At 46.6% G+C, this 17,292-nt stretch overlaps 1 protein-coding gene and 1 long non-coding RNA gene across 2 annotated transcripts in view; one reads left to right on the top strand and one right to left on the bottom strand.

Annotated features, from left to right (window-relative positions):
- The window catches only part of SLC14A2 (solute carrier family 14 member 2), a 481,158-nt gene that overhangs the window by 380 nt on the left and 463,486 nt on the right, over positions 1–17,292 (bottom strand). Inside the window, exons 13-21 of the mRNA XM_021930092.2 lie at positions 16,872–16,994; positions 14,265–14,347; positions 13,383–13,542; positions 12,467–12,656; positions 12,014–12,142; positions 10,975–11,167; positions 7,461–7,608; positions 6,693–6,827; positions 1,120–1,169 (exon numbers count right to left, since the gene is read on the bottom strand). Of these exons, the coding sequence (XP_021785784.1) occupies positions 1,120–1,169; positions 6,693–6,827; positions 7,461–7,608; positions 10,975–11,167; positions 12,014–12,142; positions 12,467–12,656; positions 13,383–13,542; positions 14,265–14,347; positions 16,872–16,994 (1,211 nt within the window). The remainder of the gene's footprint in view (positions 1–1,119; positions 1,170–6,692; positions 6,828–7,460; positions 7,609–10,974; positions 11,168–12,013; positions 12,143–12,466; positions 12,657–13,382; positions 13,543–14,264; positions 14,348–16,871; positions 16,995–17,292) is intronic.
- The window catches only part of LOC116271474, a 96,921-nt gene that overhangs the window by 52,174 nt on the left and 27,455 nt on the right, over positions 1–17,292 (top strand). The gene's annotated exons all lie outside the window — the stretch shown is intronic.

Below are 17,292 nucleotides of genomic sequence, written 5' to 3'. Positions count from 1 at the left end.
TAACAGGTGAACACACAATCTTCAAAATGCAGCCACTGGGAACCCTAATAGTTGGGCTAATATGCCCTTATGTAGAAGTCATCAAAGCATAATATGCCTTTTGTAGAAGCTGTGTTTTGTCAGAAGCTGTGTTTCTGGCCAGGTTAGACTTCTAACTCTAGGAACTATGGTCATCCTGTGTCTTCTTCCATCAGCCCCTGTTGGAGAAGTGTCTTTTGCATCTAGTACAATGAGTACTAGACTCATCACAAAACTGTACAACATCAAGTGTTTAGCTGAGGTGTGCACAAATACAATGAGGCCCAGAAAAGAGATTTCGTTCACTGGGGAAGACAGGATAGTATCAGGGAAGGCACATTCTACTGCTTAGAAAAATTCCTTCCTATGCTAAGTCCAAACCACCCATTTTCACTAAAGGTAAGGGAGAGATTTAGGCAGGTGTGACTAGAATGCCCACCCCCTCCTTATCCACAGGATCACCTGGACTCCTCCTGGTTGTCCGCGCAAAGTGTGCCCTTGTACCCTTATCTGAGAAGGGGAGGCACCAGCTGCAAGTGGGGCCCTGAGCCCTCTGCACTGGGGTTGGGGGCCAGCATGGGCTCCTCCTGACCTCACACATCACCCTACTGGAGCCCAGATGAGGAAGGGGTTCCCAGACTGGCCCGTGACCTTAAGCTTCAGCTCTGGCTTCTCTCTGGCCTGGCTGGGGCTTGACTCCCCTTCTTCTATGGAGGGGAGCTGGTTAGTTGCCGTGGGGCAAGGATATATGCTGGCTCACAAGCTAGCTGGGCAGACACACACAAATTAAATAATAAATATTTAAAAATATTTACAGAAGACGATAGAGAGGAATTTGATTTACAAGATAATGCTCCTCAAATTGTCCTCTAAGGAGCTCCTGGCCTACTGATGATAGGAATGGATTGGCCCATAGTTGAAATGTAAACTTTTAGGGCCTGGCTCCCTCTGCCTAGCAGGTGCTAAAGTGAGTAGTGTGACTTGAGGGAGATGAACTGGGGAATGGTTCTTAGAGGAGAGAGGTTTTCTGCAGGTTTGGGGGAAACCAAGAGGACACCAGGAAGGATGTTGTAGGCATGTTCTGAACCTGTGTCGACTCACCACAGATAACATGTTATCTAGGGCAGCACCCAGATAGGCAGCAAACAGTGCTAGAAAAAAAAAAAAAAAGAAATAGACCAGTAACTATTTAATAGCACCTCAAGATTGGTCTACATATTCTCTTCCCATCAATTTTATGCCACAAATGCTATCTCTAAGATTTTTTAAAAATTTGAGTTATGTTTCCATTCCTTGGCAGCTTTAAAAGTGTTAAATTCCATGCAAATGCCGGCGCAGCGAAGACAGCAGATGAACTTGTTAAAAAGGGCCAGAATTGAGCTGTTACAGTTCTCTTGGGTCCCACCACCTTGCATTCCAGTAAAGGAACATTTAACAGCATAAACCATAAATGAAAATTTTACTATACGGCGAAGGCAAGTGAATCCCAGAACTCCCTACTGGAATATTTCATCACAAGTTATTAACATAATATGGGTTTCTAGGGAAGAGCAGCATTCTGAAAGCTTGAAGAAGACTAGACATGCCCGGTGCCTTGTCATGTAGCCCCTACGGAAGGCACGATGAGGCTGACCACTGGGAATGAGCCCAGTGTCGGCAACACGGGAGAAGCTATTAAAATGTGCTAGTGTAATTGGCCTTTGCTTCCAAACCCTTCATTTCTCACTGAGAGCATCCCAGTTGTCCTTAGGATTATATTAACAAGAGCTGACCTTTATTAGTGTGTTATTGTATGCCCAGCTAGTAGCAATACTACCATAGCTTTCAGCATTCCTACAGTGTAAGCACTATTATTGTCATCATTTCACACATGAGAAAACTGAGATTCACAGAGGTGAAATAATATGACTGTTTGGCCTATATTTCAATTGGAGAAGTCTCTTTTGTTTTGGAGGTGGAGATTCAAGGTGAAAGAGTAGATGAGATTAAAGAATGAGTTACACAGCCGGGAGTGGTGGCACATGTCTGTAATCCCAGCATGTTGGGAGGCTGAGACAGGAGGATCACTTGAGCCCAGGAGTTTGAGACCAGTCTGGGCAACAAAGCAAGATATCATCTCTACAAAAACCAAAAACATTAACTGGGTGTGGTGGCATGTGCCTGTAATCTCAGCTACTTGGGAGGCTGAGGCAGGAGGATGGCTTGAGCCCAGAAGTTTGAGGCTGCAGTGAACTATGATCATGCTAGTTACTATGCTCTAGCCTGGGTGACAGAGCAAGACCTGGTCTCAAAAAACAGCAAACAAACAAACGAAAGAGAATGAGTTCCATGAGTTATATGAAGTGGAGTGTGCGGCTGTCAATGGGCATCACAGGTCACACGAGGCAGCTTATTCTCTGAGACTGAACAGGAGCCCATGCCATCCTTTGTGTTTGCTGAATCCTCATTAATTAACATACATCATTTAACTAGAGATAATAGAGCTTAGCGCTTACTGGATATTCCCTATGTGTCAGCATTATTCTTATCATGTTCACAAATGATCTAATTTGATCCTGACAACAGCTGTAGGACTTGGGCACTGTGAGTATCAGGCATTGAGAGTTCAAGCAACTTGTCCAGGATTACATGGCTAACCAGTGGCGGAGCCCCAGCCATCTGGCTCTGGGAGTGGGCTCTTAACCCGCCTCTCAGATCTGAGGTTGAAAAGACAGAGTCAAACCAAGCACCACCAAGGCCCCAGGGTAAAGGGGAGCCAGATGGCCCGAGAGGGACTCTGGGCTTGGTCTGTGAAGAACGGAAGATTCCAACTCCATCCATCTTCCCTGGAATCCAGAGCCAAAGGATTCATTCTCTCTCCCTCTTCCCCCACTGATATTTGCTATTTTATCAAATTCGGTGGTGTTACTAGCAGGAAAACCCTCTGAAAACCCCGCGTGGACTCCTGTGTGGCTGTAGGGCTTGCAGAGTTGGGAGAGAGGAGGAAGGCTAGAAGAAGGAAGACGAAATGAGACATGCAGCTGCCTGGGCTGGAGGGAGAACTGTCTGTCTCAGATGATGTGCAGAACAGGCTGTGGTGGAAGGAACCTTTGTGACAGGATGCCTGGCCACCTGGCCTGTCTTATCCATCACTGACTGTGTGATGTTGGAAAAGGGCCTAACTGTTCTGGGCTTGAATTTTTTCACTGGTAGAGAAAGCACTGGCTTCAGGAAACAGTGTGGTGTCCTGAAAAGAGCACAGTCTTTTACAGTCAGGCAGATCTGACTTCAAGCAATGTATTTAGCTTCCTTTAGCCTCATTTCTCCATCTGTGAAATGGGGGTATTAATATCATCCACACACTTTACAGGGCTGGAGGGAAGATTAAATGAGATGGCCTGTGCCAAGGTTTCACAGCTCCAGCTCCATGGACACCTTGGACGGGGCAATTCCTTATTGTAGGGGGCTGTCCTGTGTATTGTAGGGTGTTTAAGAGCATCTCTGGCTTTTACCCATTAGATGCCAGTAGCACTTCCCCCAGCCTCAGGTATGACACACAAAAATGCCATCAGACATTGCCAAATGTTCCTGGGGAAGGGGAAAATCACCCCTGGTTGAGAACCACCAGGGTAATATCTGACATAATTTGGGCATTTAAGATTTGTTTGTTGAACATGAATATTCCTTAGTGAATAAGCAGAACTTGGAGTTGGTATCCAGGGATATCCTGTAATGTCCTTTCCCAGCTGGTATCCTAGATATCCTTGTCCTCTGAGACTCTGGACAGAAGTTACAGCTCCAGGCTTCAGATGCAGCCACCTGCCCACCCCGCTATGCCCCCTACCGACTCCCCAACCGGGCCACCTGCTCTGATCTTACGTGGAGTTCGTGGGCCACTAAGAGAGCCTAGAGTGGCACAGTCTTGACTCTGAATCTAAAAATTTCAGGACTCCTTGACTTTTCATTTCTAGCATTCAAACTTTTAATTTTTAATGGGATGAGGCCCAAACCAATTTAATAATATAAATGATGACATATTTTAAAGATAGCTGAGCATTTAGAATTTTTGTCATTGGGACATTTTTATGGAAGGAAGGAACTTAGGCATAGGTCTAGTTTCAGATCATGTAAAAATGCCAGCCTACTAAGAAGTTAAAGTTAATTTAAATTAAAATATTAACAGTGACATTTATTTCCAGTGGGGCTGTTCTGCCTGTGAAGGAGCTATCATTCCCTCCTGCTCTCACTGCCTCCTGGTTGCCTATCAATGGGCCCTACACACAAGTAAGCTTGACTACACGTTCCAGATTTTCTAGATGGCCTCAACTTCTTTTTTTCATTGAACCTATAAAAACATTTGTTTGTGAGGCTGAGTGGGCAGATCACTTGAGCCCAGGACCAGCCTGGGAAACAGTGCAGCCCTGTCTCTACAAAATATATATATAAAAATTAGCTGGGCATGGTGGTGCATGCCTATAGCCCCAGCTACTCAGGAGGCTGAGATGGGAGGATCACTTGAGCCTGGGAGGTTGGGGCTGCAGTGAGCCATGATCATGCCACTGCACTCCAGTCTGGGCGACAGAGCAAGACCCTGTCTCAAAACAGCACCAACAATGAAATGCCCCCCAAACTCTACTTGTATATGTTATAGACTGCTTTCCCACTTTTGGTCTATAAGTATATCACTGGATGCTTCCAGATCTTTCTTTAACTTGTAGAAGGAGGGTTGACTCTACCTCTGCCCACAGGCAAGTCCTTTTACCTCCCTTAGCCTCAGGCACCATGGCTACGAAATAGAGCTGGAGTTTTCAGCTTCTTAAAATGATATAATGAAGTAATATTTGGAAAAGTGTTTTGGTGAAAACCAATAAATGTCAGATATTATTACTGTGTAGTCTGTCTGAAAGTTCAAGGATCCACCTAAAAGGGCTTAAAATTCACTTTAGTGTATTTTCATGTTTCCTGAAGTCGTCAGGCCCGTTGGCACTTTTGGAAGATGATGTGACTCAGTTTCATTGAAGCCAATGAGTGCGCCTTGGTTTATGAGAGGCTTCAGAGAGAGGTGCCATGCTGGAAAAGGGGGCGGGGAGTTTGAGTTTGGACTGAGGAAGACCTATCTTCATGTCTCAGCCTTGTCTTTTACTACGCAGTTGAGCCGCTTCACCTCTTTGACAAGGCTGGGACTTGGGGAGGTGAGTGAAGCACCTGGGGTGCAAAATTTCAGGTGGCCTTCACTCTCAGGGTCACGGGGATATGTCAGGGTCATCACTTGCTTGACCCTGAGAGTAAGCACCTCCTTAAATTTTGCATCCCAGCTGTCTCCCTTGTCTCACCTTAGTCTTGCTCTTTGACACAACTTTTCCTCGTTTGTAAAATACGAATAGTAATACCAACCTTGGAGAATTAGTGTTAAAGGTAGAGACACGAGGTATTTAAAATTCCTACTTCATAGTGGGTGTTAGGTGAATGGCTACCTTTTATTTGGGCAATACGACAGCTACTATTTTTTTTTTTAAAGTAACTACAGTGTGCTGGCCTTAGGTTGGGGTAGCAAAACGTAATTTTAAGAAGAGCAAATGAAAAAGACAGCAGCTTTACCCTTCGTATCTTGTTTAGAGTTTGTGGTGACTGTCATAAAATGCAAAAGAAAATATATCTACAAATTATCTTAAGGAAACAAATATATGGCCATAGCTGATCCAGAATATCTTCCCTAGCAAGAATATTTGGAAAATTTTTATTATAAATGTATTTTTAAAAATAAGTTTATAGGCTGGGTGCAGTGGCTCACGCCTGTATTCCCAGCACTTTGGGAGGCCGAGGTGGGCGGATCATGAGGTCAGGAGATCGAGACCATCCTGGCTAACACAGCGAAACCCCGTCTCTACTAAAAATACGAAAACATTAGCCAGGCGTGGTGGCGGCGCCTGTAGTCCCAGCTTCTCAGGAGGCTGAGGCAGGAGAATGGTGTGAACCTGGGAGGCTGAGCTTGCAGTGAACCGAGATCGCACCACTGTACTCCAGCCTGGGTGACAGAGCGAGACTCCATCTCAAAAAAATAAAATAAAATAAGTTTATATAGATAATGTTCACAGAGTCTACGGATGTACTGAAATAGAACTTCAGTTTTAAATGTTCTGCTCAAAAGGAGTTTTGTTTGGTTTCTGTTCATATAACATCAAGAAATAAAGGATGGTCAAGGATGAGGACATATAAATCTAACAACTTGTTAGAGTTGATCTAATTTCCTGGGACTCTGAACCAATACATAACAAACAGGGGTCATTTGAAGGGCCACAGCTAATGTTTGAATGCTTAAGGTGAAACGCTGTAGATGATGTAAATCACCCAATTCCATATGTAAGGAGTAACCTGCATAAGAGTTGCTCGGTCAGTTTGCTCCAACCCCCGCCAGGAGAGTAGCAATCATAGGAGACAGCCCAGGAACAATACCCAAACCTCCACCACTGTCTTCATGTGACTGAACATTGTGTATTCGGTGAAAATAGCGTTTAATCTATTAATTACTAAATAACCATGGAAGACAGTTTTATGTAAAAACCCTTTTATAAAGGAAACAAATCCTCCCATCCATATTTGGGGGAGTAGCAGAATTTTCTCAGGGTGGTTTTCTCTGCCAGGATAGAAAAAGGTCTCATCTGAGGTCATCAGGGAATTCTGTGGGCAGTACCTACCGCAGGCGATGGCGAGGAGGTGCGTCTGCCAGGTGATGACGTAGAACATGCCTCCTATCGCTATGCATGCAAGGGTGCTGTTGAAGCCACACAGGCCGAAGTAGATGGAGTCAAAGGGCGTCGCAATACTGAGCGCTGTGAGAGAAGGCAGGCATCAGGGTTGAGTCTAGGGTCTTATGGGGTCCATCTGCTGGCCCTGAAACCTACCACAGTCCTCAAAGCCCAGAGCCAGTTATCTTCTTAGGTAGTTATACAACAAGGACTTATGGCTTTATTCTGTGAAAAAAACATCTAAAGGAAACAAATGGCCATAGAGTCCCATGAATACTAGCAGTTAAGCTGGCATGGGTTGAAGAGCTTCTTTGAGTAAGGACAGAAGTCTGATTTAAACAGCCCAGAGAATATCCTTCCCCTGCCAAGAAAGAGAACCTCTCCTTCATCGATACCTTAATTCTCTAATGGAGAACAAATCTTTCTTGTTGTCACTGGAGATGACTTAACGTGTAAATATGCCTGGAAGAAACTTCTCCCACACTTTAAATTTATACTAAGGTGTAAATGACTAACACCAAAGCCTTTCTTGAGGGCAGCTGTAGCTCAGAGGAGGATAAAGGGACTAGACCAAAAATAGAGTAACAGGGTACAACAGAAGGAGGGAAAGTTCACAGGAATCAGCAGGTGTAGTGTTGAAGATGAAAGTCACCATTTTATTTGGAGCCAGCCCCAGGCTCTAACCCCCTCACAGCCCAGGGAAGTGAGGACACAGACCTGCTAGCATCCCCACGGTGGATCCAATTGCTGCATGCAAGCAAATGAGAGGTGAGGATATGAACAGAGCTGTGAGAAAGATGCCTCCAGTCCAGGGGTTATCACAGCCATACACTTGGCCAATTCCAACGGGGATGGCTCTCAAAAGCTGTAGGCACAACAGGATTACATGCTTATTATGGAGGCAAAAGAGACAACTTGACCTTGGCTGCAAGAGACTTGGCACCGAACCCTCCCTGCTAACATTTTGCAACAGATGTCCAAGATTTTTATTTCTATTCAAATAGGTTAACCTTTAACAGGAACAAAAGCTTTATTATCTTGAGTTCTTAGAACACTGATGGATTAGGATGTTGAGTTTCCTTTATTTAGAAATATGAGTGTAAGACATTTATTCCCCAGGGAAGAGAACCTGAAAACCTTTCAAAGTAGGGTACTATTCTTTAGAAAAGTAATATATGTCTGATCAAAGTTGGGGTTTAAAAACCCTTTGCGATTTTTTTTTTTTTTTGAGATGGAGTTTCACTCTTGTTGCCCAGGCTGGAGTGCAATGGCACAATCTTGGCTCACCGCAACCTCCACCTCCCAGGTTCAAGAGATTCTCTTGCTTCAGCCTCCCGAGTAGCTGGGATTACAGGCATGTGCCACCATGCCCGGCTAATGTTGTATTTTTAGTAGAGATGAGGTTTTTTCCATGTTGATCAGGCTGGTCTTGAACTCCTGACCTCAGGTGATTCGCCTGCCTCGGCCTCCCAAAGTGCTGGGATTACAGGCGTGAGCCACCACGCCTGGGTGTGATTTTTTAAAAAAAGCTAAAAAGATGATGAGAAGGCGAAATATTAGACAAAAAAATGATCCTGTGTGTTTTCAAGAACAACATGTTTGGGGTGTGATTGTGTTAGTAAGGTCTGGAGGAGGAACTGGACTAGTATCTATAGGAGGGGCCAGGAGAAGGTAGTATCGCCCAGCATCTGCTGTTTTGATTAGTAAACCCCCGGGACACCCTGGTTGATTCCATCCTCCACCTATCTCCGGGGCTGGTGGGACCTTTCTGAATGGAAAAGCACTTGAAAAAGTCTGGTGCCATGTGGGCACCTGCACAAGGGTCCTAGAGTTCCTGGAAATGCCAGCTTCCCCAGCCACAGGGACTGTCTTTTGGAGGGTCTGGCCAAGGCCCTTGGGCAGGAAGCTGAGGAGAGGCAGTGTCCTGGGGCGAGTCTGTGTATAGGTTATGGCAAGGATGATCTTCTCTAGAGAGCTCTTCCCACTGGGCATGGCGGGGGAGGGAGATCCTGCTGCTCAGGGGCCCTCACACCACAGTGAGTGTGTGTACAGGAGACCGGCTGAGTGAGTTAGGCTTTGGGCTCGGTCTCCTGTTACCCAGGGCAGAGAACAGAATGAGGGCTCTGGCCTCACTATGCAGGACAAAGGGGACAGGCGAGAAAGAGTTGTATATACAGAGGCAGCAGCATGGGCAGTTTTGTTCCCAGCCAGTTGCACCCTTCAGGGAGCTCTCAGTGGTCACAGGAGCAGAGGAACCTGTGGGGACTCAACATTACTGGGAAGCTTAGACTCTCCCTCTGAAATTCACCGCTTATTTATCAGAAACTCAAGGCTCTAATTTGTCAAAACGACAAAACATATGAATCATTGTTATAATCTATTCAGTTGGCCAGAAAGTTACTTCTTAAAGAACAATGCCACAAAATTGAATTTTTCTTTCCTGGAACGCTGGTGGAGTGGTGATGGTGGTGGGGGTTCTCAAGTGTTTGTACAGGATTATTCATTGTTTTTCCATTTCTATAAAATTTCAAAACATCTTCTCAACCAAAACTGTGACATAGAGAATGCAATATCTAAAATCTGCATTTTCTAACATCATTTCCCACTTAGAGCAAGTTTGTCTCCAAAAGATATTAATTGGGTAGACTAAGAATGGGCAGCTTAAGAAGCTGAACTGCCAGCACAGCACCTTTTCTTGTTTCTGGTCCAAGAAGGTCCTCTCACACCCAAAATGATCAACAAGGATGCAACTAACACAAATAGTTCTCAGCCAGGTGCAATGGTTCACACCTGTAATCCCAGCACTTTGGGAGGCTGAGGTGGCATGATCGCTTGAGGCCAGAGGTTTGAGACCAGCTTGGGCAACATGACAAGAGCCAATCTCTACAAAAAAATATAAAGAATTAGCTGGGTCTGGTGGCACATGCCTGTAGTCCCAGCTACTCAGAAGGCTGAGGCGAGAGGATCGCTTGAGCCCAGGAGTTTGAGGCTGTAGTGAGCTGTGATTGTGTCGCTGCACTCCAGCCAGGGTGACAGAATGAGACTCTATCTCCAAAACAAAAAAAAACCCCAAAATCGAATAGTTTTATTGCTAAATACTGGTGCTTCTCAGTGTAAATTCAGGGCTCTTTCTACTACACCACACTGTTGCTTACTGTGGAAGGCTGAGAGAAATGAGGCACCATTATTTCAGAGAAAGTTCCTTCAACAAGCCCAAGTGACTTTGTGGTCAGATGATGAGTTGCCAATAACGAAGTCTCAGAGTGAGCGCCAGACTGTGGGGCCGTTTCATGTAACGGAAAGTAGGAGGGCCTCAGAGAAAAGATGCCTAGTTAGATAAGGCGGTTGGCTAATGGGCACATTTCTCCAGGCTGACTTAATGCTGTGAGTGCAGCTTCTTCTTAATCACCTTGGCTGACTTCCGGAGGTCAGGATTATATACAGAATACTTACTACAAAAAACTTTAAAAGCTCTGTCATATGTTTCTTAATGAAAGAACACCTGTGCTTTAAAACCAACAGCGTGGTGTAGTAGAAAGGGCCCTGAGTTTACACTGAGAAGCACCAGTATTTAGCAAGCAAACTATTTGATTCTGGGGTTTTTGTTTTTGTTTTGGAGATAGAGTCTCATGGAGTGCAGTGACACAATCACAGCTCACTGCAGCCTCAAACTCCTGGGCTCAAGAGATCCTCCCACCTCAGCCTTCTGAGTAGCTGGGACTACAGGCATGTGCCACCAGGCCCAGCTTTGGCGAGTGAAGGGAATAAACTCTGGAGGTTGGAACAATGACTTCTTAAGCTAATAGATGGTAGCATGATGTGTACGACTTGAGTGATTCCGTGTGCTTGAATGAAATGAAATGCACAATGTAAGCTGTAAGCCTCAAAAAGACTTTTTAAACATCCACAAAGAGCCCAGGCCTGGAAGTCAGGAGGCTGAAGTTCTAGTCTTGACTTTGCTCCTCCCTAATTGGTTGTAAGACCTAAGGCAGGTCTCTTAACTCAGCCTCAGTTTCCTTCTCTGTGCTATCATAAGGTGGGACCAAACTAGCCCTTTTTGCTCTCAGAAGTAGAAAAGGGTGGCAGCTCATAAGATACGTGTGTAGCATGCCTGGTACCATGTAATTTTTAAGAATTATTACTTGTGGATGTTTCTGATGTGCAAAATATGCAAATGCCACTAATATCTAGTGTGGATAGACACTGCCCTTCCTCCTTCCGTGATACATACCAAGGGCACTTGGACCTCTGACCAGGTGATGTTGGGCGTGGCGGATGCAGGCTGCAGCAGCGTCGTGGGGAAGAAAAGGTTGTAGTGACCCGTGGCTGCCAGGTACAAAGTCACAGTGATATTGAAGGGCAGTGTGAAGACTGGGAGGTCCCACTTGCTGAAGATGGTACCCAGGGCGCTGGAGAGGATGGGGCTGACGGCAGAAGAGATGCTGGTCAGGAAACCGCCTGGTCATAACACTAGACTGCTGCAGTGGGGGCTCCCTGTGCCTTCCTAGAGAAAAGCAGCCTGCTGGGTATTCTCTGGAGCCTGACTGGCTCTGAGCAGGTCTTTTCCCGGGCCTCTTCCTCCCTGCACAGTGACAGGGTGGGGCACCCAGACTCAGCTTCAGAAGGAGATACAAGGCAGGCGGTCTTAGAACTTCCTTCAGGAGTCCTACAGCTCCATCTCCAGGCATCAGGAGAGAGGGCAGGTTGGGGAGGCAGAGGAGAGGGAATCACATTCATTCAACAGATGCTTTTTGAGTGGCCGTGTGCATTGGCTTTGTGGCCAGGGTGCCCTGTGTTTTCTCAACATGGGGTAGAGCAGGCACTGAGGGCTTACCTGTGGCTGGGCCTTCAGCCTACCCTGGGAGGTGGTTTTGGTCTGCACAGGAGTGCCAAGGATTTAGAAAAGCTGGGGTGGGGGAGGGTTGAAAAGATTTCGAGAAACTGACAGGACCCTATAGTGCAGCTCTTAACCAATGTGGGCCTCGGTTTCTTTCTCTGTGCTCTCACAGGGTGAGACCAAAAACCCTTTAGATCAAAAAAAAAAAAAAAAAAAAAAATACTAAAGAGTGGTCACTAATGGGATACTGTGTATAGACCTAGCATGGGGCTGCCATGGTATAAACTTAGTCATTATTTTCAGTGGGCATTTCTGATGTGCAAGCTAAATACATCCCACTTTAGCATCACGTTTAGACAGACGGTCATGGGGTTGAGATGAAAAGGTTGGTGGCCTTTGATATGAACCCACAACCCCTCAAAAGCAAACTTACCAAGACATGGACATGATGATGACGGGGAGCAACAGCCACCAGTAGTAGTCACCTTTGTCTGAGAACACGGCCATCAGCAGCCCCACCAGCACCCCATTGTAGCCGTGAAGTCCTGCCGCAATGGCCGACCTGGCAGGAGAGGGAGGGGCAGGTGGAGCAGGGGCTTCCCCAGGGCCTTTTACATTTTCCTATTGAGGCAGATTCTTTTTACCTGGGACCTGACTACATACACCTTCAAACAGACCACTCTTCTGGGAGTGGGGAGGGAAGACAACCCTATGAATCTTTCATCTTTCTCTAGACCATGTGTTGCTATGACAAAACCAGGCAACAGTCATTTTTAGTTATCAGTGTCCTTATTTTGAGGGTTTCTGAGCTGGGAAGAGGGAGAATGGTCCCCATGGGGAGTGACTTCTTGGCCGCATGCTTGGACCCTGAGCCTCTGGGACTTACTTGTCTTGATTCAGGATGAGGGCTGTCAAGGTGGACATGATGGTACCCAGGCAGCCTGAGATGGCCCACCAGGGGTTCTGGATGAAGAGGCCGAGGATGATGAGGATGCCGCTGAGGGGGTTGTTCACAAACATCACTTGAGATGTGCCTCGGAGGACCCAGTCAACGAACTGGAACACTGGGGACTTGTCTGAAATGGAAGCAGGGCAGGAAGTAGGCGAGTGCTCTGTGTGGGCGGCCGTAAGTGGGCAGGCAGAGGGTGTGAGGGCATCTGGATGTCCGAAGTGGGTTTGCAGAGAGCCCGCCACCTGCTGTCACCTGCCACCAAAGACGGTAAATAAAGAACCCAAGAGAGCATCTGACTGCCAAGGAAACTCTCGAGGCCCGTCTCAGCCGGATGTGACCTTCAGGCTGGTTTTCTGGCAGGGGGGATTAGGTGCCCTGAGCTGTCTCTGTCCCCTATGGTGGTACTATGAATTTTCAAGAAAATGTTCTTGCTGCATAGAGGGCATTAAACCCATGGGCTGAGCTCTGGAAGGAGTGCTAAAGAGAACCTATTGGCATGGCAGACACAGTTCTCCCACGAGCTATCCAGATGGTGTTTTTCTAGAATGCTGGCTCTAGAATCCCAATGCGAAAAACACCCGTCTGCAATATTTAGATGGGATATTTGAGATACCAGAAGTGTTATGTTCAGCAATGAGAGCTCATGAGCTCACACTCTTACATGTATTGCTATTTATATTCCAAGAGGCTGTATGTCTGTTATAACAGCAGAACTCCCAGCTTTCAGGAAAGACCACAGTAACCGAGCGCAGTCTAGTCTATAGGGAACCCCCATGGCAATAGGTTTCCTGGCGATGGGTGGAGGTGACTTTTTAGGGTCAGGGTCCGTGTTGCTCTCATAAAATTTTACCTTCGAGTCCCTCTCCACACTCCTTCATCTCTCCTGTGATGTAGCTGAGGGCTTTGCTAACCCTTTTCCCACCAGCAACCATAGAACTCCGAATCCAGGATGTCTCGGAAATGTTTGTTTCCACTTTTATCTCAGCGCTCTCCTCCATGGTGTCCAGATCCTGTCCAGGACAGAGATAGGCAAGAGTCTCCCACATTTGGTGGTTCTTACACTGAGAATTCATGCTCGTGGTCGGTCAGGGACCAAATAAGATTGTCATTTGGTATTTCATTAAATTACAATTTAACATTCTCCCTGTTTCTGTAGATTAGACTGTCTTTTGTTTGACACGTTACCTCATCTAATAGGTTAACTACTGTGAGGCACAATAAGATAACACCTTGACTCTCATTCTGTAGATGAGGACTCTGGCATGTGCAGGTTCTCATTTTTGAAGGTCAAGGTCAAACAGCAGAACTGAGTTAACCACATATTTTTAGTCTTTTTTTTTTTTAAATAAAACATTAATAGTCTTTCCAGAAGAAATGCCTTTCTCCCTGGCATGTCCAGTCTTTAAGATATAACTGTTCATAAACATAAGGGTATGAAATTGAACATGGGAAGATTCTGTTTTTGAAAACAGGCACCAGCTTATTTCCTCAATGCTTGAATACTGGGTTTAAAGGAAGCCTGATAATAATTCAAATAAAAGGAATATGAAAAGTCACAAAGTAAACTGTGAAAGAGACATTTTTGTCCCAGGTAATTACATTTCAGAAAATATGAAGGCAAGAAAAGTTTGCCTAAATCGGAGAACCTTGTTTACAGCTCTCATCTCCTTCATCTGCTGTGGGCTCTGTGACTGCAGGGTGCTGTCCCTGATCCAGGACACTCAGTACTCACAGGCAGCTCCACTGTGGGCTTCTGGTGTTGATAGGGAAATGGGTCTTTGGTTTGTCTCTCCTGGTGTTCGCCTTTTCCAAACACTGGAGTTAGAAGGAAAGAGGACCATCAATTAGGACACCTCTACTCTGGCACCTCAGAAGCTAATGTCCTGCAGGGCTCAGGTGTTAGACTAAGCAGTATTTCCTGTTTCTCCTGAGGAAGCACAGCATCATGGAGCCTTCCAGCAGCCTGAAGCCTCTTTTGTTCTTTTACTGGTCATGGATCCATCTGGGCCCTCGCTTTGGGGAAAAAAAGTATACATCTTCATATAAACAGGGCATGTTACAAGGAATTTAGGGAGCTCAGAGATTCCACTATTAATTAAGAAGCCCTCATTTAGCTCAACCTTGATATTTTTTTCGATGAGAAAACAGCAGCCTGGAGAGACAGTGACTTGTGCTTGATCCCGGAATCCAGGGCTCTTTCTCCTGTTCCACATGGGGAACTTGCAGGTGAACAAACAAAACAAAACAAACAAACAAAAACTTGGATGTTGTTGAAGCCCTTCACTTCCTGTTCATAAAGTATTAAGCTGCCTGAGCCATAAGCCATGAGCCATGCATGATCTGTGTTTGAATTTGCTCATGATTCTCCTCACCTGGACGACCTCAGGCTGTTCTGTTTTTGTTGTTGTTTGTTTGTTTTGTTTTTTAAGGTATTGTAGTAGCAATGGCTGGTGGGATTAGGACAAGAGACATCCATGTAATCTCTTGAAGCAGATTTTGGCAAGCCTTTGTAATTCTAGAAAACTCTTGTAATGTGGATCTAAACATTTTTTATTATTACAGGTTATTTACTTTTAGAGACGACCAATTTCAGTAGAGTATTGTGCATCATGAAAGTTTCCGTCTTGATGCTTTGGTTCCCTCCTGTGGTCAAGTGTGAGAATAGCAGGCTGGGCTCTGACCCTGTGTTTTCAGTCTGAATTGCCTGTTGCCCCGTTCTGCACTCATGAGTCATCAGGGTGTCAAAACACTAGAAGGGATATATCAAAGGCACTGTGTTCCCACTTCTGAAGGGGCAGGGACTGCAGATACCAGTATGGTTAGGAGGTGACCCTATTCAGGAGAAACAAATTCACTTTGAAAGCTTTGAAAGGAAGAGTAGGAAGCAGAGAGGATCACTTGAACTTGCAGGCCTGTGTGTGTGATATCCCCACTGACCCGCTGCTTCTGTCTGAAGCTCCTCCCTGCCTGCCAGTGCTGCGGGGCTCTCTACTATGCTCTCCCCAATCCCAGCCCCTGTCCTAAGACGATGTTAGGAGGAAGTTATGAAGCCTTTGAGGCAAACCATGGTCTCTTCCACACTCTGCTGGGGAACCCTTGTCAAAGACAAACTCCTGAGCTACAGGGGCCCTTGAGATATGCAATGTCCTTGGCAATCCCCACTCCACCTCATGTATTTTCCCATAGTCATTCCAGGTCCAGTTCTCTGGGCTGGCTGACTTGTGGTATGAAATGATGAGACTTGGAGGAACTGGAGAAAGAAGGTCACTCAGGCATCTTCTGGGGAGCATGAGATGTTGCACTAATTCGGGAGTCACTTTTATTCCAATAGTGGGCTTAGTCTGCTGTGTGACTCTGGGCAATGCTGCCCCCATATCTGGAGATTGGGGGTAGGATTAGCTTGTCCCTGTGTCCTGGATCTTCACGAGGCTGCTCCAACCTTGCAGCTGGTTGAGGAAATCTCCCCAGACTCCTCCCTGTTTGCTGCCACATGTTCTCAGCTTCCAAGTCCAAGTTTCTGGCCTCCACTTCTTCAGCTTTAGCGGCCCTTGGATACCCTCTTCCTGGCCTTTGGCAGCCCTTTCCCCACCATGGGTCTCTACCTGTGCCCTTGGCCTCCCCACCATTGCCATAGGTGAGAACTTTTCATCTATAGCCTCCTAGACCAGTGGTTTTGGATTTGCTGGCAAATTGGAATCTCCTGGAGAGCTTTAAAAGCTCCTGATGCCCACCCAGGCTGCTCCCCAGATGAATTAAATGGAGGAGATGCAGGTGGTTCCAATGTGCAGCAGAGTTGAGACCCCAGAAGCTAACTGCCTGTCCCAGCTTCAACCTCTCGGAGACCCAGCGGGCATCCAGACACATCCGGGGAACTGTGGCCTTGGTCAGAGGTCAGGTATGAGAGGTCAAGTCTGACTCCAGCCGGTCTCCCCACCACCCTGTGAAGTAGGTATTGCCATTGTCCCTGGTCCCTGTTTTTTTTTTTTTTTTTTTTGAGGCGGAGTCTCGCTCTGTCACCCAGGCTGGAGTGCAGTGGCCTGATCTCAGCTCACTGCAGGCTCCGCCTCCCGGGTTTACGCCATTCTCCTGCCTCAGCCTCCGGAGTAGGTGGGACTACAGGCGCCCGCCACCTCGCCCGGCTAGTTTTTTGTATTTCTTAGTAGAGACGGGGTTTCACAGTGTTAGCCAGGATGGTCTCGATCTCCTGACCTCGTGATCCGCCCGTCTCGGCCTCCCAAAGTGCTGGGATTACAGGCTTGAGCCACCGCGCCCGGCCGTCCCTGTTTTATTAGAGACTAGGAAGGCAGGGATCCAAGCGCGAGGGGGAGGAAATGCACACCTTTGCTCCTCCTCCGAACGGATGACCGCTCGATGTGAAATACACTCCTGTGCTCCGACAGCACAGCCTCCGAGGCCTCCTGCACCTTTGGGCCCGCTGTGCGTGGCTGCTCCCCGCTGCCTCCTAGCCAGGGGCAAAATAAGACAGGTCAGTGTCCCACCTGGTCCACACCTGAGAGCGCCAAGCAGAGAGCCAGGAAAAATCACACAGATGCTGGAAAGGAGAGAGCAATGAAGCCTGAAGCTGGAGTAGTAATTGTATCAGTCTCCGCATAAAACACTTAGCTCTCTATTTCTCCCATTGAAACTTCTGCTTCCTCTCCCCACAGTAACCCAAGTTATAGCCCATCAAGAGATGGATGAGCAGCTTGCCTTATTTCTCCAGCAAGGAAGCACTCTAAGACCCACTTAACTGCAACTTG

This window comes from Papio anubis, chromosome 19 (assembly GCF_008728515.1).
Source record: "Papio anubis isolate 15944 chromosome 19, Panubis1.0, whole genome shotgun sequence".
In the NCBI taxonomy this organism is placed as follows: domain Eukaryota; kingdom Metazoa; phylum Chordata; class Mammalia; order Primates; family Cercopithecidae; genus Papio; species Papio anubis.
The sequence above is the reverse complement of the archived record's forward strand: the minus strand, read 5'-3'. Positions and strand labels throughout refer to the sequence as shown.